Source organism: Triplophysa rosa, linkage group LG19 (genome assembly GCF_024868665.1).
Source record: "Triplophysa rosa linkage group LG19, Trosa_1v2, whole genome shotgun sequence".
NCBI classification, from domain to species: Eukaryota; Metazoa; Chordata; class Actinopteri; order Cypriniformes; family Nemacheilidae; genus Triplophysa; species Triplophysa rosa.
Window position 1 is genome coordinate 4,370,263 of NC_079908.1, and position 21,422 is coordinate 4,391,684.

The 21,422-nt window shown below is 38.0% G+C and overlaps 1 protein-coding gene across 1 annotated transcript in view; it reads right to left on the reverse strand.

Annotated features, from left to right (window-relative positions):
* LOC130570012 (glucocorticoid receptor-like) overlaps window positions 1-21,422 on the reverse strand; it is a 95,537-nt gene that overhangs the window by 3,752 nt on the left and 70,363 nt on the right. The window contains 5 exon segments of the mRNA XM_057360061.1: window positions 4,130-4,260; window positions 4,528-4,672; window positions 7,794-8,072; window positions 11,531-11,647; window positions 16,493-16,519. Of these exon segments, the coding sequence (XP_057216044.1) occupies window positions 4,130-4,260; window positions 4,528-4,672; window positions 7,794-8,072; window positions 11,531-11,647; window positions 16,493-16,519 (699 nt within the window).

Genomic DNA, 21,422 nt, shown 5'->3' on the forward strand with positions numbered 1-21,422 from the left:
CTATAATAACTCTGATGCGTATTTCAAACACCTCAAAAAGTTTGATTCTTATATTATATAACACAAGACTAGATAAGAATAGCTTTCAATATAAGTGAAACATTTATAACGTGATGACGTACATGTGATGAAATTCATACATTTTTAATTGTGGCTTAAGTGTCTGAATCGTGTCTCAACGCATCACAAATCTTTTTCTCATGATCTGGCATCAATACTTGATCACTGCATCAATTCTAAGCTCGTGGGTGCGCTGCTCGAGACTAGGGCTGTCACGATTATGAAATTTGATTGACGATTAATTGTCTAATAAATCATTGCGATTATGGCGATTAATTGTCTGTTTTAGGGCTTTGGCGATTATGCCGATTAATTGTCTGTTTTTGAGCTTTAACATTTAATTCTCATTCATTTTTGATTCAGCGATTGAAATGACCATATTGTTCTGAATACAAGACTATGTTTTTTTCTTGGAAATACATCAGAAAAAATTGGGTCATCATATATTTAAGGTTTAGGCTTTTACCTGTCAATAATACAACCGCCAAATACTTGTAAATGAAGTAAATTGATCAGGTGTGAATTGAAGCCCCCATTAAAATACTATCAGTCATAGAAATGCTTCTAGTCAGTTTTTTTCTCACTTGCAAGACTACAGTAAAATTTTACTTGTGTGTTAATTTTTTTCACACTGAGATTTGCTTAAATAATATTAAATTGTACTGCAGGTAATTTGTATATGTTTTAGTTATTTTTAAAGTGATTGTGTTGTGGTGGTACATTTTACAAGTATTACCATGCTTTAGTAACAATATATACACTAAAATATGCAATATGCAGATGCACTACAGCTCCCCCTAGTGTCTTCTATAGAGATGTGCGATAATTGCGATGATCCGAAATCATCGCGATGAGGTCAAACAATCGCGATGAGACGATTATTTAATAATCGTGACAGCCCTACTCGAGACAAAAGTGAAATGGATCGGCCGAGAGAGATTTAAATCATGATGTCTGCAAAACACTGCCCTGCCCGCATCACGTCATCCCCTGACCCGGCGTGAACTCTAGTTTGAAGACACCGTGACTCTCGAAAAAGCAAGTCATCGCGTGGCACATCTAAGTACAACGAGGTAACAAACACCAGTTCAGAGAATTTCATATGATGCTGTTTGTGTTGCACGCCCAAGTAGTTGGAAAGTATGCAAAAGCGAAGTGAATGTGTTTTATGTAACGGCAGTCTTCCCGGTGGCTGTATCGGCCTGGGATTTGTGATCTGGGGACATTGGATCGCAGCCGAGGCAAACACTTAAGACTCAAGTGAACCTGTGCAAAACGCAGCAGTGTCTCAGTGGAATTATATCCTCTCTTATCAGATGAGAGCAGATTACCACACCGTCAAGTCTGACGCAATGCGGCCTTACTACTTACTGAACCCAGCGTATGCTATGATGCTAACTATTTTATTTTTGAAATATGTGAAACAGAACGGATTAGAGATCTTGTAAAATGACCTCATTACAGTACAGTCCAAATAAAGAGTTTTTTGTATTTAAAAAAAGTTTGAACATTTGTTAGTTTATATTCATTTTATATATAAACTAACAAATGTTCAAACTTTTTTTAATACAAAAAACTCTTTATTTGGACTGTATTGTAATGAGGTCATTTTACAAGATATAGTTAAGTCGTCGCTGTCCTTTCGAAACCTCGGATGTCCAAATTCATTGTTTTTCAGGAAATAACACTGTACCTATTTAATTCATTTAATACTGTGTTGTCAATACTAGTGACAAGCATAAAAGGTGACTAATAATTATTTATGACAAAAAAGAAAAATCCTAAATATGAAGATAAGAAGTTTCAGAAAGACAGCCGCGATATGTACTTAATACTGCAGAAATTATAGTATAGTAGTATGCGACTCCGTAACATGTCTAATACAGACTGTTCAGGTACTCTTCCCCAAAAAACAACATTTCAGACTTTTTATACCTAATGTAGAAATGGCTACTAGGAAGCGGAGATATCTGCTTCAGAAATGGACACCATTTTCATTTCCTTAAAGAGTACATTCCTCGAGATCATAAAAAATACATTTCATGAAGTGTTTAATTTTGCCGTGTTTGAATGTAAGCAATCTGCCAAGTTGTAAATCCGAAGGTGAACGAATAACAAAGTTATTAGCTTATAAAAAAGGTAATCGACTCTGAATCACGTGAACAAGCCATGACCTGTCCGAATATTTAACCACAATGTACCTACGTCACTAGAAAAATCCCCGCCTACTGACTGCGAAAACTTAACTCTCTCCTCCCCAAACACTGTACTAGCTCGTTCGTGACGTGTGCATCATGTCTAAGAGAAGCTGTGTTCTATGTAGTGAAACTAAGTCAGTCTTATTTTCACTACCAAAGGAAGAACTTCTGAGGAAAAAATGGTTACTATTTATTTTTCAAACGACACCAAAGGAGTATAAACCGAACGTTTTACTTTGCGCGCGTCATTTTACCGAAGATTGCTTCATCAATCTTGGCGCCTTTACTGCAGGATACATTAAACGTCTTTCCTTAAAAGATGTTGCAATACCAACTTTATTTGGACCTGTAAGCTCCACCGAATCACAACCTGTAAGTGTGACTCTTTATTTTTGTCTTTACTTAAAATTAAATTTGTGTGACGTTATCTCATGTCTGTGTTTAGCTAACGTTACCGTTATTTTTGGGGTTGTTACTGTTTGTTTACCTAACGTTAGCTATAAACTCGTTGCGCTAATGTAAGTGTTCAACCATATTAACTCGCAAAGTCTTTATTTCAAGAACTGCGTGGTGTACTATAGTTATAATAACATCTGAAGATACGAACACCGTACACTGTATGCCGTGATAACTAACTGTTACAAGAGAAGTGTCTAAAACAGTCCTTTTTCTTACTGGCATCTGTATAAGGATTAAAGAATGATTCGTCAGACTCGGGCTCGAACTGGTAAGGTAAAATCGACGCCATCTCTCTCTATACACTGTTAATATCCAACCACCTGCAAACCGTAATACAGCATAATGATAGGCGGTCCATTTGCGACACATGCTGAACGCGTTTGACCAATCACAGCAGACTAGACCATCTGACCAATCAGATCAGACTACGCTGGCGGAAAGGCGGAGATTACACAGATGAATCGCGGAACGAATCATTTGAGAGTCAGTCAAGAAGTAAGGTAATAAAAACTGCTTATTACGAAATAATAGTATTTTTACATCATGTATGTACATAAACTTGTTGTCGGACACTCCATAAACCAAAATAAGCCCTTAAAAATATTGAGGAATGTACTCTTTAAGAGGAAATCGAGGTGCATTCAAATGCAACCTTTCCCATAATGCTCTGGGCTTTGAAGACAAAAAATAGAAAATAATAAAAACTGGAAACGATTGCTTCACTTTAAAAGTCAACTATACTTGCAGAATTATTTAAAAAACAGCAGATGCTGCTCATGCCACACTGTGTACTTGTGAACATTTAGATAATACTTTTATATTTCACTTTTATCATTTTGTTATATATTTCCTGTGCCTTCAGTTGAAAAAGTTTTTATGTTCATGAAAACATTCAAGTGGCCGTAAACTTTTGAAACATAGTGTATAATTAATACATGATGTATAAAACCATAGATATCAGAGAGATATTAATAACACTGTAAAATGATAACAGGTAAATATAAAGTATAAGGGGCCTTTCACATTTCAAGTCTTTTGCGCACGCAAGTTCGTTATTTTAAACGAGTGAGTGATGCGGTCATGATGCGCATACGGTGCGGCGCTGACATTTTTCTAGGCGAGCACCGCAGGTCATGTGACAAGATGCAACCAACCAATATAGACAAGTTCAGTGAAGATGGAGACACAGATGATCACAGAATGAATAAATCTAGTAGCTAGTTATTTTCAGTGCATATATCCCTTGTTTATACCTCCTCGTCTCAACTGCTAGCGTGGCCCAACATTGCTTAGCGCCAGGAGAGCGCAAACTCCTTGGAAAAAAAGCCAAAAGCAGTGCGGCTCGTGTATTCCGTGCGAAATGTGAATCGGCCCTAAAGGTGTAAAAAGGTGTGATTGAGGTGTGTCTGTACCTGTGCTGAGGAGCAGAAGCACCTTCATGCAGAGATACTCATCATAGGACACCTGCAGTCTGACCAGCTCATTGGCGATCTTCAGCATCTGGCTACACTGATCATTCATGTAGGGCAGTTTCATCCGCTCTCTGTAAACAAACACACAGCCTTAATATATGTGACAAATATTCAAGAACCTGCAAAAGACAAGTCAAGAATGACCCATATCCATGTGCTACATTCTGCATTACTAAATTCCCAATTGAATTAAAATACAGTACATCACTGTTGACCCAGAAGTGGGATTGGGATTTGGGGTGGTGACCTCTTTGCTTTTGGCACAATTTATAATTACCCATACAGAGTAAAATACAATAACAATGTGCATTTTTTAAAGCATAACAAACTGATCTCACTCGTTGATGACGAGATCTGGAGCAAAACACAGCATTCCTCCATCACACTGCTGGTAAGATCTCCAGCCCAGACCGAAGGACATGAGGAAGAGCCACGAGCACTGCAACAGCGTCATCTGGTCATCCAGGTGCAGATTTCTGAAGCCTTAACACAACACAACACAACACAACACAACACATGAACATCACATCATGCGTACAGTACACTTTACTGTAAATGACAAGTCCAATAGAAACCAAACAGTCTGATGTTTCAGGCTTTCATATTATGGGGTGTGGCCAGCTTTCGTCAGCTCTGCAGCCGTACGTGTTTCCAACACCTCAAAACAACTCGCGTAACGAGCGATGCTGACTCTGCCTCCGCGCTGTATCGGGGAGGGGGCATGGCCAGCTGGAAATGCATTTTCAAGTCCACACAAAATTTTGCAACACTCAACGCGCTGTGTGTAAATGATAACGCAATCCCAAATGTTCAACCAGTTAATGCGTTTAGGGAAAACTCATTTGGCTACAGTTTTGCTCGACTATCTTAAACATATATATAATCAATCTGGGGAATGCATTTTCATTTTAATTTTGCAACTAAATGAGCGTTAAAATATCTATTTAAATTACATAATAAAACAGGTGTTGAAGGAACTGACACATGTAAAATTATAATATTTCATTTTCATTTTGCACCTAACATTGCACATATACATAAATGCATTGTCATTTTACATACTGCACTGCCATTTTCTGAATTGCCAATATTCCAATATGCTTCCATACTCATAAATTGGTTGAGAATTCAGTTGTTCATCATCATTTGCTTATGTCACGTATTGTGTGGACATACAGTAACAAACATACACTTTGGCCATTTCATCACACATCAAGCGTCAGTTCTGGCAGGTCACGTGAGTCAAGCTTGCATCAGCCGATCACATCAGGTGCAGATAATCAACGTTAACCAATAGTCATACAACACACACTAGACTGCGTCCTATTTAAGTTGCATTTCTTGCTCCTTGTCAGCTGCTTAATCGTGCTGCACTCAAAACCCACCTCCATCCCCATCTCCTCCATATCTGCTTGTATCTGGCAGCTCATTTTAATTTAATCCTGTTTCGCATATAACTGTTCTGGTTCCCCATGTGGGGGGACATGTATTGCTGCACTCCCGCTCTGTCCATGCAAGGCTGCATGTTGTATGTTTAACTGTGCACATCATTCACTCAGACACGCAGAACAGTCCTTCATACATTAATTTGCATATAAATTCACTAACAATATTAGATTGGGATGACAATATTAGAATATGTGACTGGAATTTAAGGATGCAATAACTGTAGTTATTAAATAATCTGTAATACTCGTGACAGGCCTCATTTTTTATGCTGGTAGCCAGCAAGGGACACATTGTTGATCAAGAGATACTTTGGTAATCCAAGTTTCATTAAACCAAAGAGAACCATTAAATAACTAGGCCTGTCGCGATAGTCAATTTGTCAAATTTAGCGCGCGATATATAAACTTGTCGTCTGTAGTTTTTGGTGATGCAATACATCGCCATTGTGTTTATATATGTGTTTGTTTGTCATTGCTCAATTGGGCAAGTGTATTTTAAAAGGCCACATTATGACATACAACCGTGCTGCCCTCTCTAGAGTTCACATATCTGCTTACCCTACACTTCATCATAACGGCTTGTAACGTAAATCAACCAATCATAATTAAGGACCGGAAGTGTCTCTTTTAGTTATTTTAAATATTTATGCTCCCGTTATTATTAACATTCCAATTGTCCAAATATTCTATTTAAAGGCCTTTGTTCTTTACTTGCATTATTATATTATCATGACTTAATCAGTAGCATATAATATTTATAAAATGGCAATAACGTCAACTTTCGCAATTGCTATCGCGACAGGCCTATAAATAACCTTTATTAAAGTGTTATCAGTAGGCCCAAAAATCACACACAGCTTCTTTAGGATTTAAAATGATTTGAATTACATATTTCATATGGCGTGAACATATGGCGTATTTTCTGTGTGCCCATGCATGTATTAGACCCGTAAAATTGCAAAAATGAAAATGTGGGAACAAAAGATGCATTCTATCTAAAAGCGAATGCTCAACTAGACCTGCCTGAAACGCCTCGTGTAACCACACCCCCACAAATCTACGTCAGTTCGTGGTATGATTTGACTAAGACCGCCCAGATGTATACGCAAGTAAGGTGGGCGTACCTGTCAGTACAATTGAAGAGGAACCTGATGTTCCAAATATGGTAAGAGGCGTTACATTTCCATCACACGCTTGCAGTATTCGACCAATCACTACGCACTGGTTAACTGGCCAATCATAGCACACCTCGCTTTTCAGAGCGATGAGCTTTGTTAAAAATCTGCACGTTTCAGAGAGGCGGTGCAAAGAGGAGATACAAACATGCACGGTATGTGGAAAATACAGTGTTTTTCGACCTTAAGTCGTGTATACACATTGCATTACATCTAAAACAAACCATAATATTCATTTTAGCCGCATCATATCACCCCTTTAAGTCCATTTAATGAACATTACACAACTGACATTTCAAACGCTGTGATCCAACGTAACGACATTTTTCTGTTTGTGTTCTGATGTCACATGATTTTTTATTTTTAAATCAAAAACAACTTGTGTATTTCTATGGAATAACCACAATCATCTTTACTGACATCAAAACCCTCTAAAGACCAAAAGCCTTATTTACAAAACCAGAGCGGAACAAATTTCTGCTTAAATTGTTTGTATAATCACTCTTACATAAACTGTCCAATTCAATTTGGTCAATTATAAATGGAATACACATTCACCGTTTAAGCCGACCGAGAGGGAATTTGTCATCTTGGAAGATCCACATGCTTTTGTTATCAATCAGGACAGAGGTTGTCGTAAAACACAATAACGTGTTTCGCAAAATGTTGAAGCAGATTTAAGTAAAGATGCGTTTTGCCTCAGTAAAGGGGATGTACAAACTGAGTTTGCTCAAGCATGTGGCTCTTACATAACCGCCCTTCACCAGTCACTCCATTTGATCAAACTAGAGAGTAAATACTCACAGCCATGACAAAATCATGTGCTCTTTTTCTCACGGCACTGGTCACATTGTTCAGGTACCGGTCAGTAATTACAAAATGACACTGTTCTACTTACTTTCACATACAGTTTGTCTGTTCACAAAAGTTATTTCAGCCAATCAAAATCAGAGATCAACAATGAGGATGAATCTTGCTCACCTGGAAGGGCTTTGGCCCACTTGACCGCAGAGACAACTTGACGTCCGCCCAGACGGTTGAGGGTCGTCATGAGACGGGTAGAGGTGTCCGGGAGGGTGCTGTCGTAGCCGGCGTAAATGATCTCGGGCTCAATGGCTTTGAGCAGGGACAACATGGTGGGCACCAGCTGGGGCATGGCCTTGGGCACCAGGGAGCACATGCGATCGTCGGGCAGAGGTGAAGCCGGCTCGCTCGAGGGCGACTGACCCCTCATCCGCATCAGCTTCTTGTTTTTGCGAGCTAAAATAAAAGAGGAAATGTGATCATTCATTATTTAAGAAAAACTTTGATCTAAAAAAGGACGTAAAGCTGAATGATAAAAACTGTGTAGGCAGCTTACAGTTAAAACACTTGATTCTCTTCCAAAGTACTGATGGTGTGAAAACACGCTTTCTTTTAATAGTTCTTCTGCTCAGGGTTTGTAAATCGGCCATGATGAATACAGATATTTAAGATGGTAACAAGAAAAAGTTATAATAGGACTAAAAAAATGTAGATTTGAATGCTTGTTCTTGAGAAGATTATATGTATTAGGTATATTTTTAAAGGCTTCTTCTAAAAAAGATAATTTATTTTCCCCACGAGGCACCCTTAAATAAGACCAAATAATAGAACATGATAAATTGTATTTATTTATTAGAGATGAACCGATACTAAATTTATCCATCGATACCGATAGCTGATTATTCAGAGTGATAGCTGCGGATACAGACTCTAAAGATTAAATTAATATTTATTACATTTCTGGATGTTATTAATTCATAGAATGACTTTTAATATTGAAGATCAAACTTGTGCACATCAAATTCATTTCCATTTCCTGTCCTCTTTTGATTGACAAGATATATCAGCACTGATCATCGGCTGTTTTTAAACTATGGGCTGTTAGTGTAAAAAATTGCTTTTATCGACCGATACCGATTATTGGCCGATATTAGCATGTGCCAGTGTTCGGTAATACGGTATACCACAGTAGTGAAAATGCAGGGTAGTGTTACTGTGGGTACGTCAAATAACCATGAAGAAAAATGTGCCTTATCTTTTCCTTTGATTGGATAAAATAACATTCTGTTAATACTGCGTCAACGTAATAGTCACGCGCACTCTGATGTAAATCAGCCATTTATGTGTTTCTGAATACCACATAGAAACAAAACTAAAGTTTAGGCAAACTAAAGCGCCAAAATTGCATGGATTATATTGCCATTTGCATTCCTGACAATTGAAGAGTTAGCTTGGTCCGCTAGCTATGCTAAAGTTTGCATCTTGTAATTTAACAAATAAAATACAGTAATCCGCAAATTATAGTTATGTAGTTAATAATGGCAGGACAATTATTTTGATTTGAAGTTGAAGATGAAGATGTGAAAGTGACCCATACCCGAAATGTGACCTCTGCTTTTAACCCATCCAGAGAGTAGTGAACACACACAGAACAGCAAGTCGTGAACACACGTACACCCGGAGCAGTGGGCAGCTATCACTGCAGCGGGGAGCAAGTAGAGGTAAGGTGCCTTTGATAACCTCAGTCGTTACACGCCGGCCTGGGAATCAAACCGGCAACCTTCTGGTCACGAGTCTGACTCTCTAACCATTAGGCCACGACTTAGCCACAAGCTTATTGGTGGAGAGGAGACAGAGTTACGAAGCCAATTGGTACATATGGGGATGATTAGGATGTATAGAGGCGAATGGGCGAATTTGGCCAGGATGCCGGGGTTACACCCCTACTCTTATTCGAAGGACATCCTGGGATTTTTAATGACCACAGAGAGTCAGGACCTCGGTTTAACGTCTCATCCGAAGGACGGTGCTTTGTGACAGTATAGTGTCCCCGTCACTATACTGGGGCATTAGGACCCACACAGCCCACAGGGTGAGCTCCCCCTGTTGGCCTCACTAACACCTCTTCCAGCAGCAACCTAGCCTTCCCAGCAGGTCTCCCATCCTGGTACTGACCAGGCTCAGCCCTGCTTAGCTCCAGAGGGCAACCAGTCTTTGGCTACAGGGTGATATGGCTGCGGCTATCATATTTATCATATTTAATTGAACACCTGACAAATGATCAATAAGCTTTACTTTCTATTTATTTTACTACTTTACTTTCTATTGTTTTTGACACTATAACACTGATATTGGCTTATGTTTTTGACCTGTTTTTGTAATGCATTTCATCACCGTGATAATAAAAGCTTCATCAATTTACCACCACATAAAAATGTATACCGGCACAACCTAGCCAATATATCGGTGCATCTCTATAATTTATTCATATAATTATTATCTTTTCACATTAATTTCAATGGATTTCAGGTCAAAGGTACCTCACAAACAATATAGCAACATCCAATAAAAGCAAAAATATACAAACTGTTGGTCTTCACTTCAAGTTTCTCCTCTTTGTAGGCCAAACCACAAACCTGACCACTGGAACATTTCAACTTTAATGTTAAGGTTTAAGCTTATAGATTGCACGCTTATTTATAACCAACTAAACACCTCAGGATTCAACCAATATGGTTTTAATGTAATGTCAAGTGATGTAACAGTTAAATACATCGCAAGTAAAATGTAACACATTTTTTAAAGTAAAAGTCAAGACCTTTCAATAAGACATTTCAGGATCTGAGGACAGTAACATCACCCTGATATCTCTTAATCCAAAGAATTCAGCAATGTTTGTAACAAAACATGTGCCCATCACAGAAGAATTGTAAACATTCGTTTTTTCCTGAAGAAATGACCCGGTCCAGACCTGATGAGCATCAAATCGTGGACGCTTTTTAAAGGTAAAAAAACAACTACAGGTAAAATGAATAAATACACAGCCTACGCTGTTAATATTCCACACTGTAAACAATGTTCTCACGTACCGTTATGTCCACGAGATACAAATTAGCACACGCGTTCTGCTTATTTATTGTGAATTCAAGCAATTAATTAGCCAGGTGGCTTTTCCGTCCACATTTTGATAAACAACCGGCACTGCTTAAGATAACTACAAACCAAACATCCAATAATAACGTGAGTCAGGCACGTTATCATTTCCTCTTACAGTGATTCTTGTAATGAAACAACACATTATCATCTATATGAACACAGTATATGCAGAGATGTACGCCTGTTTGTTCCAAATCACACAATGCTTGAGGCTTTTCTATCATAAAATTCGTCCGTCTGTTCCTCTGATTGAGAGCTTACCATCAAACACAATATCCTTTTGTCCTACTTTTTTAATTTTCAGCCTTAACTGTTTCTATGGCAACTAAAAGCCTCCATGGTAGAACCCCAGATTTAGTTTGCTGCTAACGCATCAAGGTCCTTTTCTCCTGTTTGGTACATCGCACAAATAAATCATCCAGGATTTTACAGCCTCGCGTCTAGATGGATGAATGCGGCCCGCTGGCATCTTTTGTGCGCTAAGGAAACGTGCACGGACGGTCCTTGGTGGCACCGCTTCGACCGCTACGTGCGCTGGAAAAAATGTGTTCGGCACTGTGGCGTGTAGCTCTTTGACTAGAGTCAAATGATTCACATGATGTGGAATGTCTAGATTTATACCCATGGGGATAAACACTGCTGTTGTGCCGTAAAATCTTCGCTTGTCTTTCCCTCTATTATGTTTTATGTGGCGGGACCGCATATGAACCATTTATAGAATGAATAAATCATTTGACATGACATTGCAGTTTCCTCACCTTCCAGATTCATGCCAGCCTGCAGACACTTGCGGAAGCGACAGGCCGGGCAGTTTTTCCTCCTGATCTTGTCGATGATGCAGTCGTTTCTCCCGGCGCACAGATAGTTGTGTTGTCCTGAGAGGAAGAGAGGTCATTATTTGCAGGTCGAGAAAGACTTTAACTCATGCCTGCACACACTGCGGTTACAATCAAGCACTTTCAGAGTTTGAGGGGTTAAATGCATAAACACCCCAAAAAGGTTAAATAATCGATGATTTGCAAAGGTGAATAGTGACAGCTAAACTCACACTGGACTGTGTTCATGTTTGCGTGAGCGCTGTGTTGTGTAGCTCTTAGACAAGCGTTTAATAGACTGCTGGAGGTGGTTAATGAATGGTTTAGCTTTTCTATTAACGGAAAACACAAACCTGATTATTCAAAAAGCTTTCATTTATTTATTAGGCTGAAAAAGTCAAAGAAATATTCTCTTGGTTTATTACAATTGATGAAATCTCGTGGCTATGCTACAAAAATCAAAAACACCAAGTAGACACTGACATTGACTTTAGAAATGTCTTAGCTACTGTTTTTTATCTTAAAGGGATAGTTCACCCAAAAATAAATATTCTGTCATCATTTACTCGCCCTCGAGTTGTTCCAAATCTGTATACATTTCTTTCTAGGAAAATGACAATGGTAGTCAATGGTGTCCCAGAACTGTTTGCTACATTCTTCAAAATATCTTCTTTTGTGTTTGACAGAACAAAGAAATTGATAAAGCAATTTTTCCTATTATGTTGGTCAATGGTGGCCAAGAACGGTTTGGTTATAAGCATTCTTCCAAATATCTTTCTCTGTGTTCAGCAGAACAAAGAAATGTATACACATTTGGAACAACTTGAGGGTGAGTAAATGATGACAGAATTTTCTTTAATGGGTGAAAGGTTCCTTTAACACCAGAATGATCATGATGACACTTTGTGATGTACTCGCGCCATGTTGTTCCAATTCTGTGAAATAGTTTTTATTCTGTCAAACACGTTCTTCTGTTTGTTATACATCAAGTTAATTGTGACTTAAAGTCTAGACAAAGAAAAGTCTCTGAAGTTTTATGATTTCTTTGTGTAAGCACAAGACGATAATCGATAATCGTATCCTCCGCTAGAGCTCACAAATCTCATTTGCACGTGTATTCAACAATGGCACCAAGTGAATAATGAGTTCAATTAAGTCTTGCAATGCTCTGTACTTACGTAGGAAAAATAAATTTTATTCATTGTACATATGTAAATCAAACTCAACTTTCATTGTACTTTTCAAAGGAATACTTTTCTAGCAAATCAAAACTTTCCCCATGTTTTACGCCCATTTGAAGGCATCCTTGACTGAATATGACTTTCTTCTTGAAGAATAATGCAGTCGGAGTTATAATACCACGTATCGTTTTTCTTCCAAGCGGTAGAATGGGAGTTAATGGGGGGAAACTTTTTGAAGCTCCAAAAAGTGCATCTATCAATCAAAGAACGGCTCGACATGGCTCCGTGCTCCAGCCCCCCATTAACTCCCATTCTACCGCTTGGAAGAAAAATGATACGTGGTATTATAACTCCGACTGCATTATTCTTCAAGAAGAAAGTCATATTCAGTCAGGATGACTTCAGGGGGAGTAAAACATGGGGAAATTTTGATTTTGAACATTCTTCCTGACATCTACTTTTCTACTTTTGTGTTTCACATGTGGAATAAACAAAATAACAGCATTAAAACAACACAGAGGGAGCAGATGACAATGAAATCTTAACGTTTTGGTGAACTATTTCTTTAATAAGAGGTTCTGCTCTACATATTCTCCTAGAAGGACAGTCACATTAACGTTCATTTCCTGAGAGAATTCTAACCCTTCAAAAGCTTTGAAAAAACCTCTTTCGAGTCAAAAATGCTTGGAATTAATTTAGAAGATTCATCCAAATGGAGAAAGCAGAACAGATGAATGATCACACAACCCCGATCCATCTACTGCCAAGCGATCGGCCCAAGACCTTGAAGGCTTCCCCCGTTTGGCGTTCCGAACATGCCATCCAGCCGTCTGTGCTGACTAACTTGCATAATTGTTCATTTTTCATATCAAAACATTCGATGGCCACCTACACACTCCGATTTTGACGCCTGTCTGTCTCTGTCGCTTGTCCTGTGATCTGAAGGCAACCCATACTGTGCGTTACATACACGGCCATGAGAACACTGTTTAATAGCAGTCACTTAAAGCTAGAGCAACATTTAATATAAATATTATTTCTTTGATAATTAACAGATAATTAATATTTAAAAGGTGTATTTCTTCTGTGAAAGTCTTATGGCTATAAGATGTGCAATCCCAGATAGCACAGGTACGTCTGTAGGATGTCTGCTGAAGATCTGGAGATCTGGAATATATCTGGTGTATAAAACATCTGATAAACATCTTAGGAATTGCAGTTTTACACAGTCTAAATGATAAACATCTTACAGACATCATCTAGATATCGAGATGAAATCTGACAGGAAACGTCAGATGAGCAAACAATCAAATAAATTTGTCTTGCAGATGTAAATGCAGACATCAAATAGACGTCTCCAGACGTATGTGTGCTATCAGGGATAAATGCATTAGGTTCAAATTATATACGTTTATTATACTGTAATTATAAAAAAGTATATTTTTTAATATTATACTGTGCTTACTACTAAAATGTTCACCGGTATATGAGACATGAGGTCATTGAGGGAGCATGGCTTTGGAGAGAGCTCTGAACAGAGGGCGGAACTTCTCCCCTGTTATGCTTTTAAAGGTCTAATCAGACGAGCACTTTCAACAAGTTGGTATGATTTATTAGGGTCTTCATGAAATGTCTGGAACATATTTTGCTTAAAAACACTCAATGGCTGTGTAAACAAAACCCTTCTTGCCTCGTCAAAAACAGCTACGCTCACAACAACCCGTTTTGGTGCATGTCTCTTTAACTGATAGTGAGTTACAGCGAACCCCACCCTCCTTCTGTCCGGCGTATTAACACAACACACGTGTAGTGGCAATGGTTTAGCTAAATGATATTTCCTGAATTCCTCTGCGGTTAGTTTCATCTTAAACGTCTCAAATCATTCGTCCGGAGACAAAAAAAATCAGTCACAGCAAACAGCTAATGCGCTTACGTTGTGCATGTATGCTTACCTAATATCCACGGAATCCACTGCAGATCTCAGCGGAATTACATGGACTTTAGCGCTTGTCATTGACAAGTTATAACATTACACACACAACGTGAGAGCTAGTTTGCTGTGACAGATTTTTCAGCCTAAGCACGGTTGATAAAGCACTCTGGTTTGAAGTGATTCGCGCAAACAAGCAGGTTTTTACTAATGGTTTCTGATGCAATATCCTCTAAAAATAAAATAAATCCACTCCTGTCTCTTCCTAGGTTTGGACTCTGTGCAGCGACTACATTGCATGTTGTCCACAGACTTTAGCCATGGCGTCACGTACACCGCAGTCGCTTGTGAAAACAACAATGGCGGAGCACGGTGGGTGGAACTGTGTAGATTAAGGGGCGGTAACATTATAATAAAATCCGCTCTGGACGTCACAATCAGAGCGAAATCTGAACGGCTCGATTTCTCACATGCTTGCAGGGAAAGGCACACCAAAACAAACTTACTGGGTTCTTATTTTTCATGTTTTCTGGGTTGCTAGATGCACCGGGGACCCGATTATAGCACTTAAACACAGAAAAAGTGGGGTTTTCATCTGATGTCTCCTTTAAAGCTAGCATGCGATTGCTAACCGCTACAAAACTGACTAGTTTTAATATGCGTTATCAAAACACACCTCCTCTGACGATGCTTTACTAAAAATTACTGGACGATCAAATGAAATGAATAGTAGTCGTATTAGTAATAAAAAAAACATGCTGTTGTGAGAACTATTAGTCAAGTTATATAGTACGGTAGCAAACATAAAATAACTAACCTAGCTAGTTTTATAACACAAGCACTCAACACAACACAAACACAAAAATACTTTCTTCTGAAGACTTTCAGGGCTTATGTTTGTACTCTTTTAATAAAATATAAATGCCACTTTGACAGTGGCCAATAAGAGGATTAACACCTTAACTTTAACGTATTTGGCAATTATTGCAGTTCTTATTTGATGGTTCTTACCCGAGCTTTGAAAACCATTTGTCACTGTCTGTAAACAAATTATTGTAGGCTTGAGTGAAGCTAAGCAAGTAAACCACCAAATAAAAAGCACAAAGGAGAATTTATCTCTGTTCCCCAGACCACCGCTCAGCATCCCAATTTTCTAGTTCAAACACTTGAAGCGCACCGACTACAAAGCAATGCAAAGCAGTCATACAGCAGTTTAGAGGAACTAATGGTGGTGCAAGCGAAAACAAGTGAGATGCAAGTGTGATGGCAGTCAGAATGCAGACTGGTGACTAACAACTAGTGCAGTTAACATGCGTGAGGGCAGGGTCAGAAACTAACCAGGGCTCGGGGCAAACACGGTGACAAAAAAGCCCCAAAATGTGACTTTCTGTATTATTCAGTAATATTTCATACTACTCTGTAGTTCACTCACTCTCTCTAGTGTCAATGTACATGAATATGTAATTTCTAAGTGTTTTGGTGTTACAAAAATTAACCTTTATAAACACCCCTAAAAATCTGAAAACCTGTAAATTATGTGAATTTGCTGTGAGAAAAGAAAGTATAATTTAACTAATAGGATAAATAATGGTAAAACATGACGTCTTTTGTTCATGTTGTTGGGAAAAATATTAAAAATATGGTAAAGTGTGGTAAAGTAAAAATACCCTTTTAAAATTCAAATGGGTACCAATGTTGCCCCTTAAAATAAAGTTAATTTCTGACACCCTGGGTGTTGTCTGGGAAGTTATTGAAACTGCAAGCAAAAGCATTATTGAAGGTAAATTTATTTACCATCTGTGTTTTGTCGCGCTCTCCAGCCTTCACGATTCCAACCACAGAAATGAGGGGGAAGAAACAAAAATAACAGATAGAAATGTTGAAGCTTTATTGCTGAAGAAACAGCTCAGTTCATGTTTACAGCATTGTTTACAAAACGTGAAGTCGAATCTATTCGAAATAAAGTGTTCTATATGAAAGATCCTTTGCGGGACGCATTCATATCTGTTATTTTTGTGGTAAAGGATCACTGTTTTCTCTACAGTTTAATATTTATGAATGAACAAACGTACTTCACGCAAATTGCAACAGTGCAATCTTCTTGACCACATTTAACATGTATGTGTTTCTCTACAGTAATGCACAGTAATTCTAAACATAACTCTGAAAGAATTTGGACTTTTTGGTGAACAAATGCTTTAAGCTAAGGCCGCTATAACTTTTTGCTAGTGTACCTTTAAGACGTCAACATGTACATGACTGTTATGATTGGCTAACATCTTTCCATGTGCAGTTTATCCTGTTGTTTATCAGGGTCAAATTCAAGATGCTGAGTATTGAATATATGTTTATATACAGGTGGTTATATGTACACTCATGGTTGTGATTTCAGTATCATGCAGGTTTCTCAATGAGGCATTTTTACAGCTCAGATTCAATAAATGGTCATTTTGGACTACAAAGGAGGTCTTGCACTGTAAAAGTGTCACAAGCTGCTATTTTTTCATGACACATCCCCTGGTTTGTATGATGATGACAGAATAAATTCAACATACTGTATGTCTAATGGGAGCAGTAATAGTTTGGGTTCACATTCATGGTTTCATGAGCAAAACATAAAATCTATCACACATGCACATTTTAACTATTAAACAATGATAAATCTGGTCATTTGCTCAGCTCAAAATTCACCAAACTAATGAGGAAGGAAGGATTTCAATTAAAATGCAAATCTAGTACGCGACATCACACTGAGTTCTGGTTTTGAAGACGTGATTCTCAGCTGGTGGGTCACAAACCAAAAAAATCTATTGTTGGGTCTGAGTCAGGGTATGGGTCTCAGACAGCGAGGAAAGAAACAACACTAAATGCAACCAAATGCAACTAATGGTTGGAATACACTACAAGACTTTTAAAATCTGAACAGTTTTTCTTTAAACTAGACTTGTAGACTTTTTGAAAGTTTCAGATAGAAACACACTAACTGATCAAATCTGCAGACTGGCACAGACTTTGTGCAACAAGTCCGGACTGGGCAAAATCTGAGCATAAGTCTTGTAGTGCATTTAGCCTTAAATAATACAGTCACGCATAGTTAAGACACTAAATAAGATTTTCAACTTTGAGGGAGGTGAAAGCACATCTCAAGTTTTTTGCATTTTAGGTCACTTGGAAACTGGATCAAAATGATAAATATCAGGTAGATGCCAACACGGACAGGTTGCATGAAATTCTCAACAAAAAAAAAACCAAGATACAGAGAAGAAAAGAAAATCTGACCCAGACTACATTAAATATGAAAGGATAAACAGAGTTGTGCAGACCACAATGTGTTTTGTGTGGTGAACTACTGTGCTTTAAACTACCCGATCTAAAACTCAAAGAGACATCTAAAACCCCAAAACGTCAATTTTCTATTTAGCCTATCATGTGAAAAATGTCCAAACTGTTGGGCTCCGCAAGTCATAGCAATGTTAAATTAAAGGTTTGATTTTAAGGACGTTTTTGTTTACTTCTGTATGATTAAACAATTCTGGTAGCGTGTTTGGACAGCATGTGATGTGATCATTTTAATCTTGAAGCAAAACAGAGAAGTTTCTAATGCAGTTGTGTGCTGGTTCAGAGTTTATTTCCGAAATGAGATGAGAGGTTTCAAAAATCATGTTTTTTTTTATTGTGCATTCCAATTAATATCAATCAAACTGCAGTTGGTTTGTTTTGATTTAAGCCATGATAACTCAAAAATACAGCAAACTAACACAATAAAAACATGATAACATAATAAAAAACATGATTTTTTAAACTTTTGATGAAACTTTTTAAAAACGGAGTTTCTCTTTTTGGAAATAAACTCTTCACATGTACAGCTGCACAAAAAATAAGAGGTAAAATCAGCTTTTCTGACTGTAAATTTACTTATTACGGTATGTGATTAAGTAAATGATCATTTTTTTCAATCTGTGAACTACTAACAATATTTATCCTCAAATTTTTAATAAAAATATTGTTTCTATTTGCATTTATTGTCAGAAAATGAAAACTGGAGAAACAGGTGAAAATATCAGGCCTCAAATACTGCAAAGAAAACAAGGTCATATTCACTTTTAAGCAATACAACTTTCTACAAATTTCTACATGTATTTAGGAAAAGTAAAAAAAAAAATCAGTTTTCATGTGTCTTGTCATGCTGTCAGTCTTTCACGTTGCTGTTGGATGAGTTTGTGTCCTGATGTTTGATTTTGTTGATATGTAACAGATACTGGACAGGAATGACCACAATACATCTAGAAATGATGATTAAATGAAAATTCAGAATGGTCTTTTAATTTTTTCCGCGGCTGTATCATGGGACATGTCGGAGTGAATCTTGTCATACAGCCGAATCTTTGTTATTTTTCTAGTCACACTCCAGCAGGGAAGAAAACTTTAATTTCACACCTTTGCAGAAAACCACACTCTGATTCACGTCCTGATCTGTTTTTTTTCTGTGACTACTCGAGGTGCACCTGATGGTCTGTCTGCAAGACTCCGTGACGGATGGAGCTGATCATACAGCAATGACTCAAAGGATATAGATTACAGTCTCGCTCTGGAAGGAGAGTGAATGTGGGCGACTTTATTAAAACATAAATGAGCTACTTCATCTTCGTTGCGGCACACAGCAGTGGTATATAGAAGTGCTGTTCTACCGTATTTGAAAATCTACTTTCATAAGTTTTCACTTTCGTTATAACATTCAAATACGGTAGAACAGCACTTCTATATACCACTGCTGTGTGCCGCAAAGTACAGCATCTGCTAAATTGAACTATTTTCTCATTTTCCCATTTCTCTCTGCTTTAAGTCTCCCCAACCGGAAACTGCCGAGGGTTCTGACCGTGAAATGCGGAAGTCAAGCATGCGTAGAGCACATTGTTCCGGCTCCAGATATGAGATGAAAGGTGGGCCAAGTGATTTTCCAGGTGGGCAGAGGGGGGGGTAACTATATATATGTTTTGGCCCAAACTATTTATTATAAACTCTTTACAAAATAACTATTTAGCTTTTTGAATTATTCCTACGTCTCGTATTAATATTGTATAACATTTTTATTTTTACATTCTTATGTATATATTTACTTTTTTTAACATTTACTTATATTTATTTTACATTTTACAATTTAGTAACTTAAGATTTGATGAAAACAAAAAGAGCTATTCATATCACTATAATATTCACAGCATTAACTTTCTGCTCCTTTTAGAGAATTCTGTCACAAACTTGAGCAAAAAGTACAAAAAAAAGTTTTTTCCTCTCATGAAGCATTATTCGGCAGAATGTTGTCAGAACCATCACCCGTCGGGTGAACCGCTAATATTTGATCTAACGGGCAGAATAATTAGGCTATTCATGTGTCATTTGCGGTTCGGGAAATACGCGCGGGCAGAACGCGGCTCCAGTAGCCAAGACTATTTCGACTCACCTCAGCTGAGCGAAGCTGCTTTTACACGGTCCTGTGCTTATTTGTGTTCAAGCTCTGTCTGAAGAGCTGATTTCTAATTGCAGCGTTGAGCATTGTAGCCAATCGCGTGCAACTGATGGACAGCTATGACTCATTCTTATCACAATTTAAATAAACGTTTTAGCTCATCATGCTCCTGCTTTTCTGCATTAAAGGTCCCATTCCCCGCGATCCCATTTTCAACCTTTAGTTAGTGTGTAATGTCGCTTTTAGAGCATAAATGATACCTGCAAAATGATAAAGCTCAAAGTTCAATGCCAAGCGAGATATTGTCTTTAACAGAATTCGATTTTCAAGGACTACAGAGAACGGCTGGATTTGGACTACAGCCCTTTATTTCCCGGGTAATGTTACTATTCCAAGTTCTTTTAATAACCTTCGCCCAAAGGAATACGCCAAAAAAGGGGCGAGGCCTTCCATAGAGAACAGGAAGAGCCGCTGGAGTAGTGTTTGGTTATCAGAGATTGTCAACATTTGACTGAGCTGCTCGCTTAATTACTTTCACTTTCATCACAGTCCTACAGCTGGTAATAAGAAGCTTCAGCTACACACATTCTAAGATAACCAACGGTCAAATAACAGCTTCCATGACTTTAACATCGGCTGTGAAAGCTGTTCTGTGTAATACACTTGTAGCGTTTTTAGCTGCATGTTAAAATAATGATGAGCTAAGCTCACCAAATACGGTTCTCCACCAGATCTATCAAGATCACATCCATGAAATGAGTTATTTAAAACATCAATTTCAGTTAAGGAATTAGTTTAGCTCAAAGGAAAATACGTATAATAATCGTTATTAAATATACATATTTTACGGTCTCTGATTAGTAATATAAAGCATAACAATACTTGTATGCATTCGTCCAGCGAATGCATCAATGATATTATATACTTTACATTATCTTATGGCCATAAGTAACGTGACTCTACCAAACAGGATTTAGAGCAAAGGTAGCGTAAATCAAACACAGTTTAAGTGACCAAGTAAATGAGCCGAACACAACATCAATAAAACGTCTTGGTTACGGATGTAACCTCGGTTCCCTGATGGAGGGAACGAGACGTTGTGTCGAACCGACAGAATGGGGTTTGTCTTGAGAACCTATCATCTTCTGAGTATTTAGAAAAGGCCAATGAAAATTGGCGAATGAAATTTGCATGCCGGGCTCCTCCCCGGATGTCCGGGTATAAGAGGGAAGCCGGCGTGCTCATTCATTCACCTTT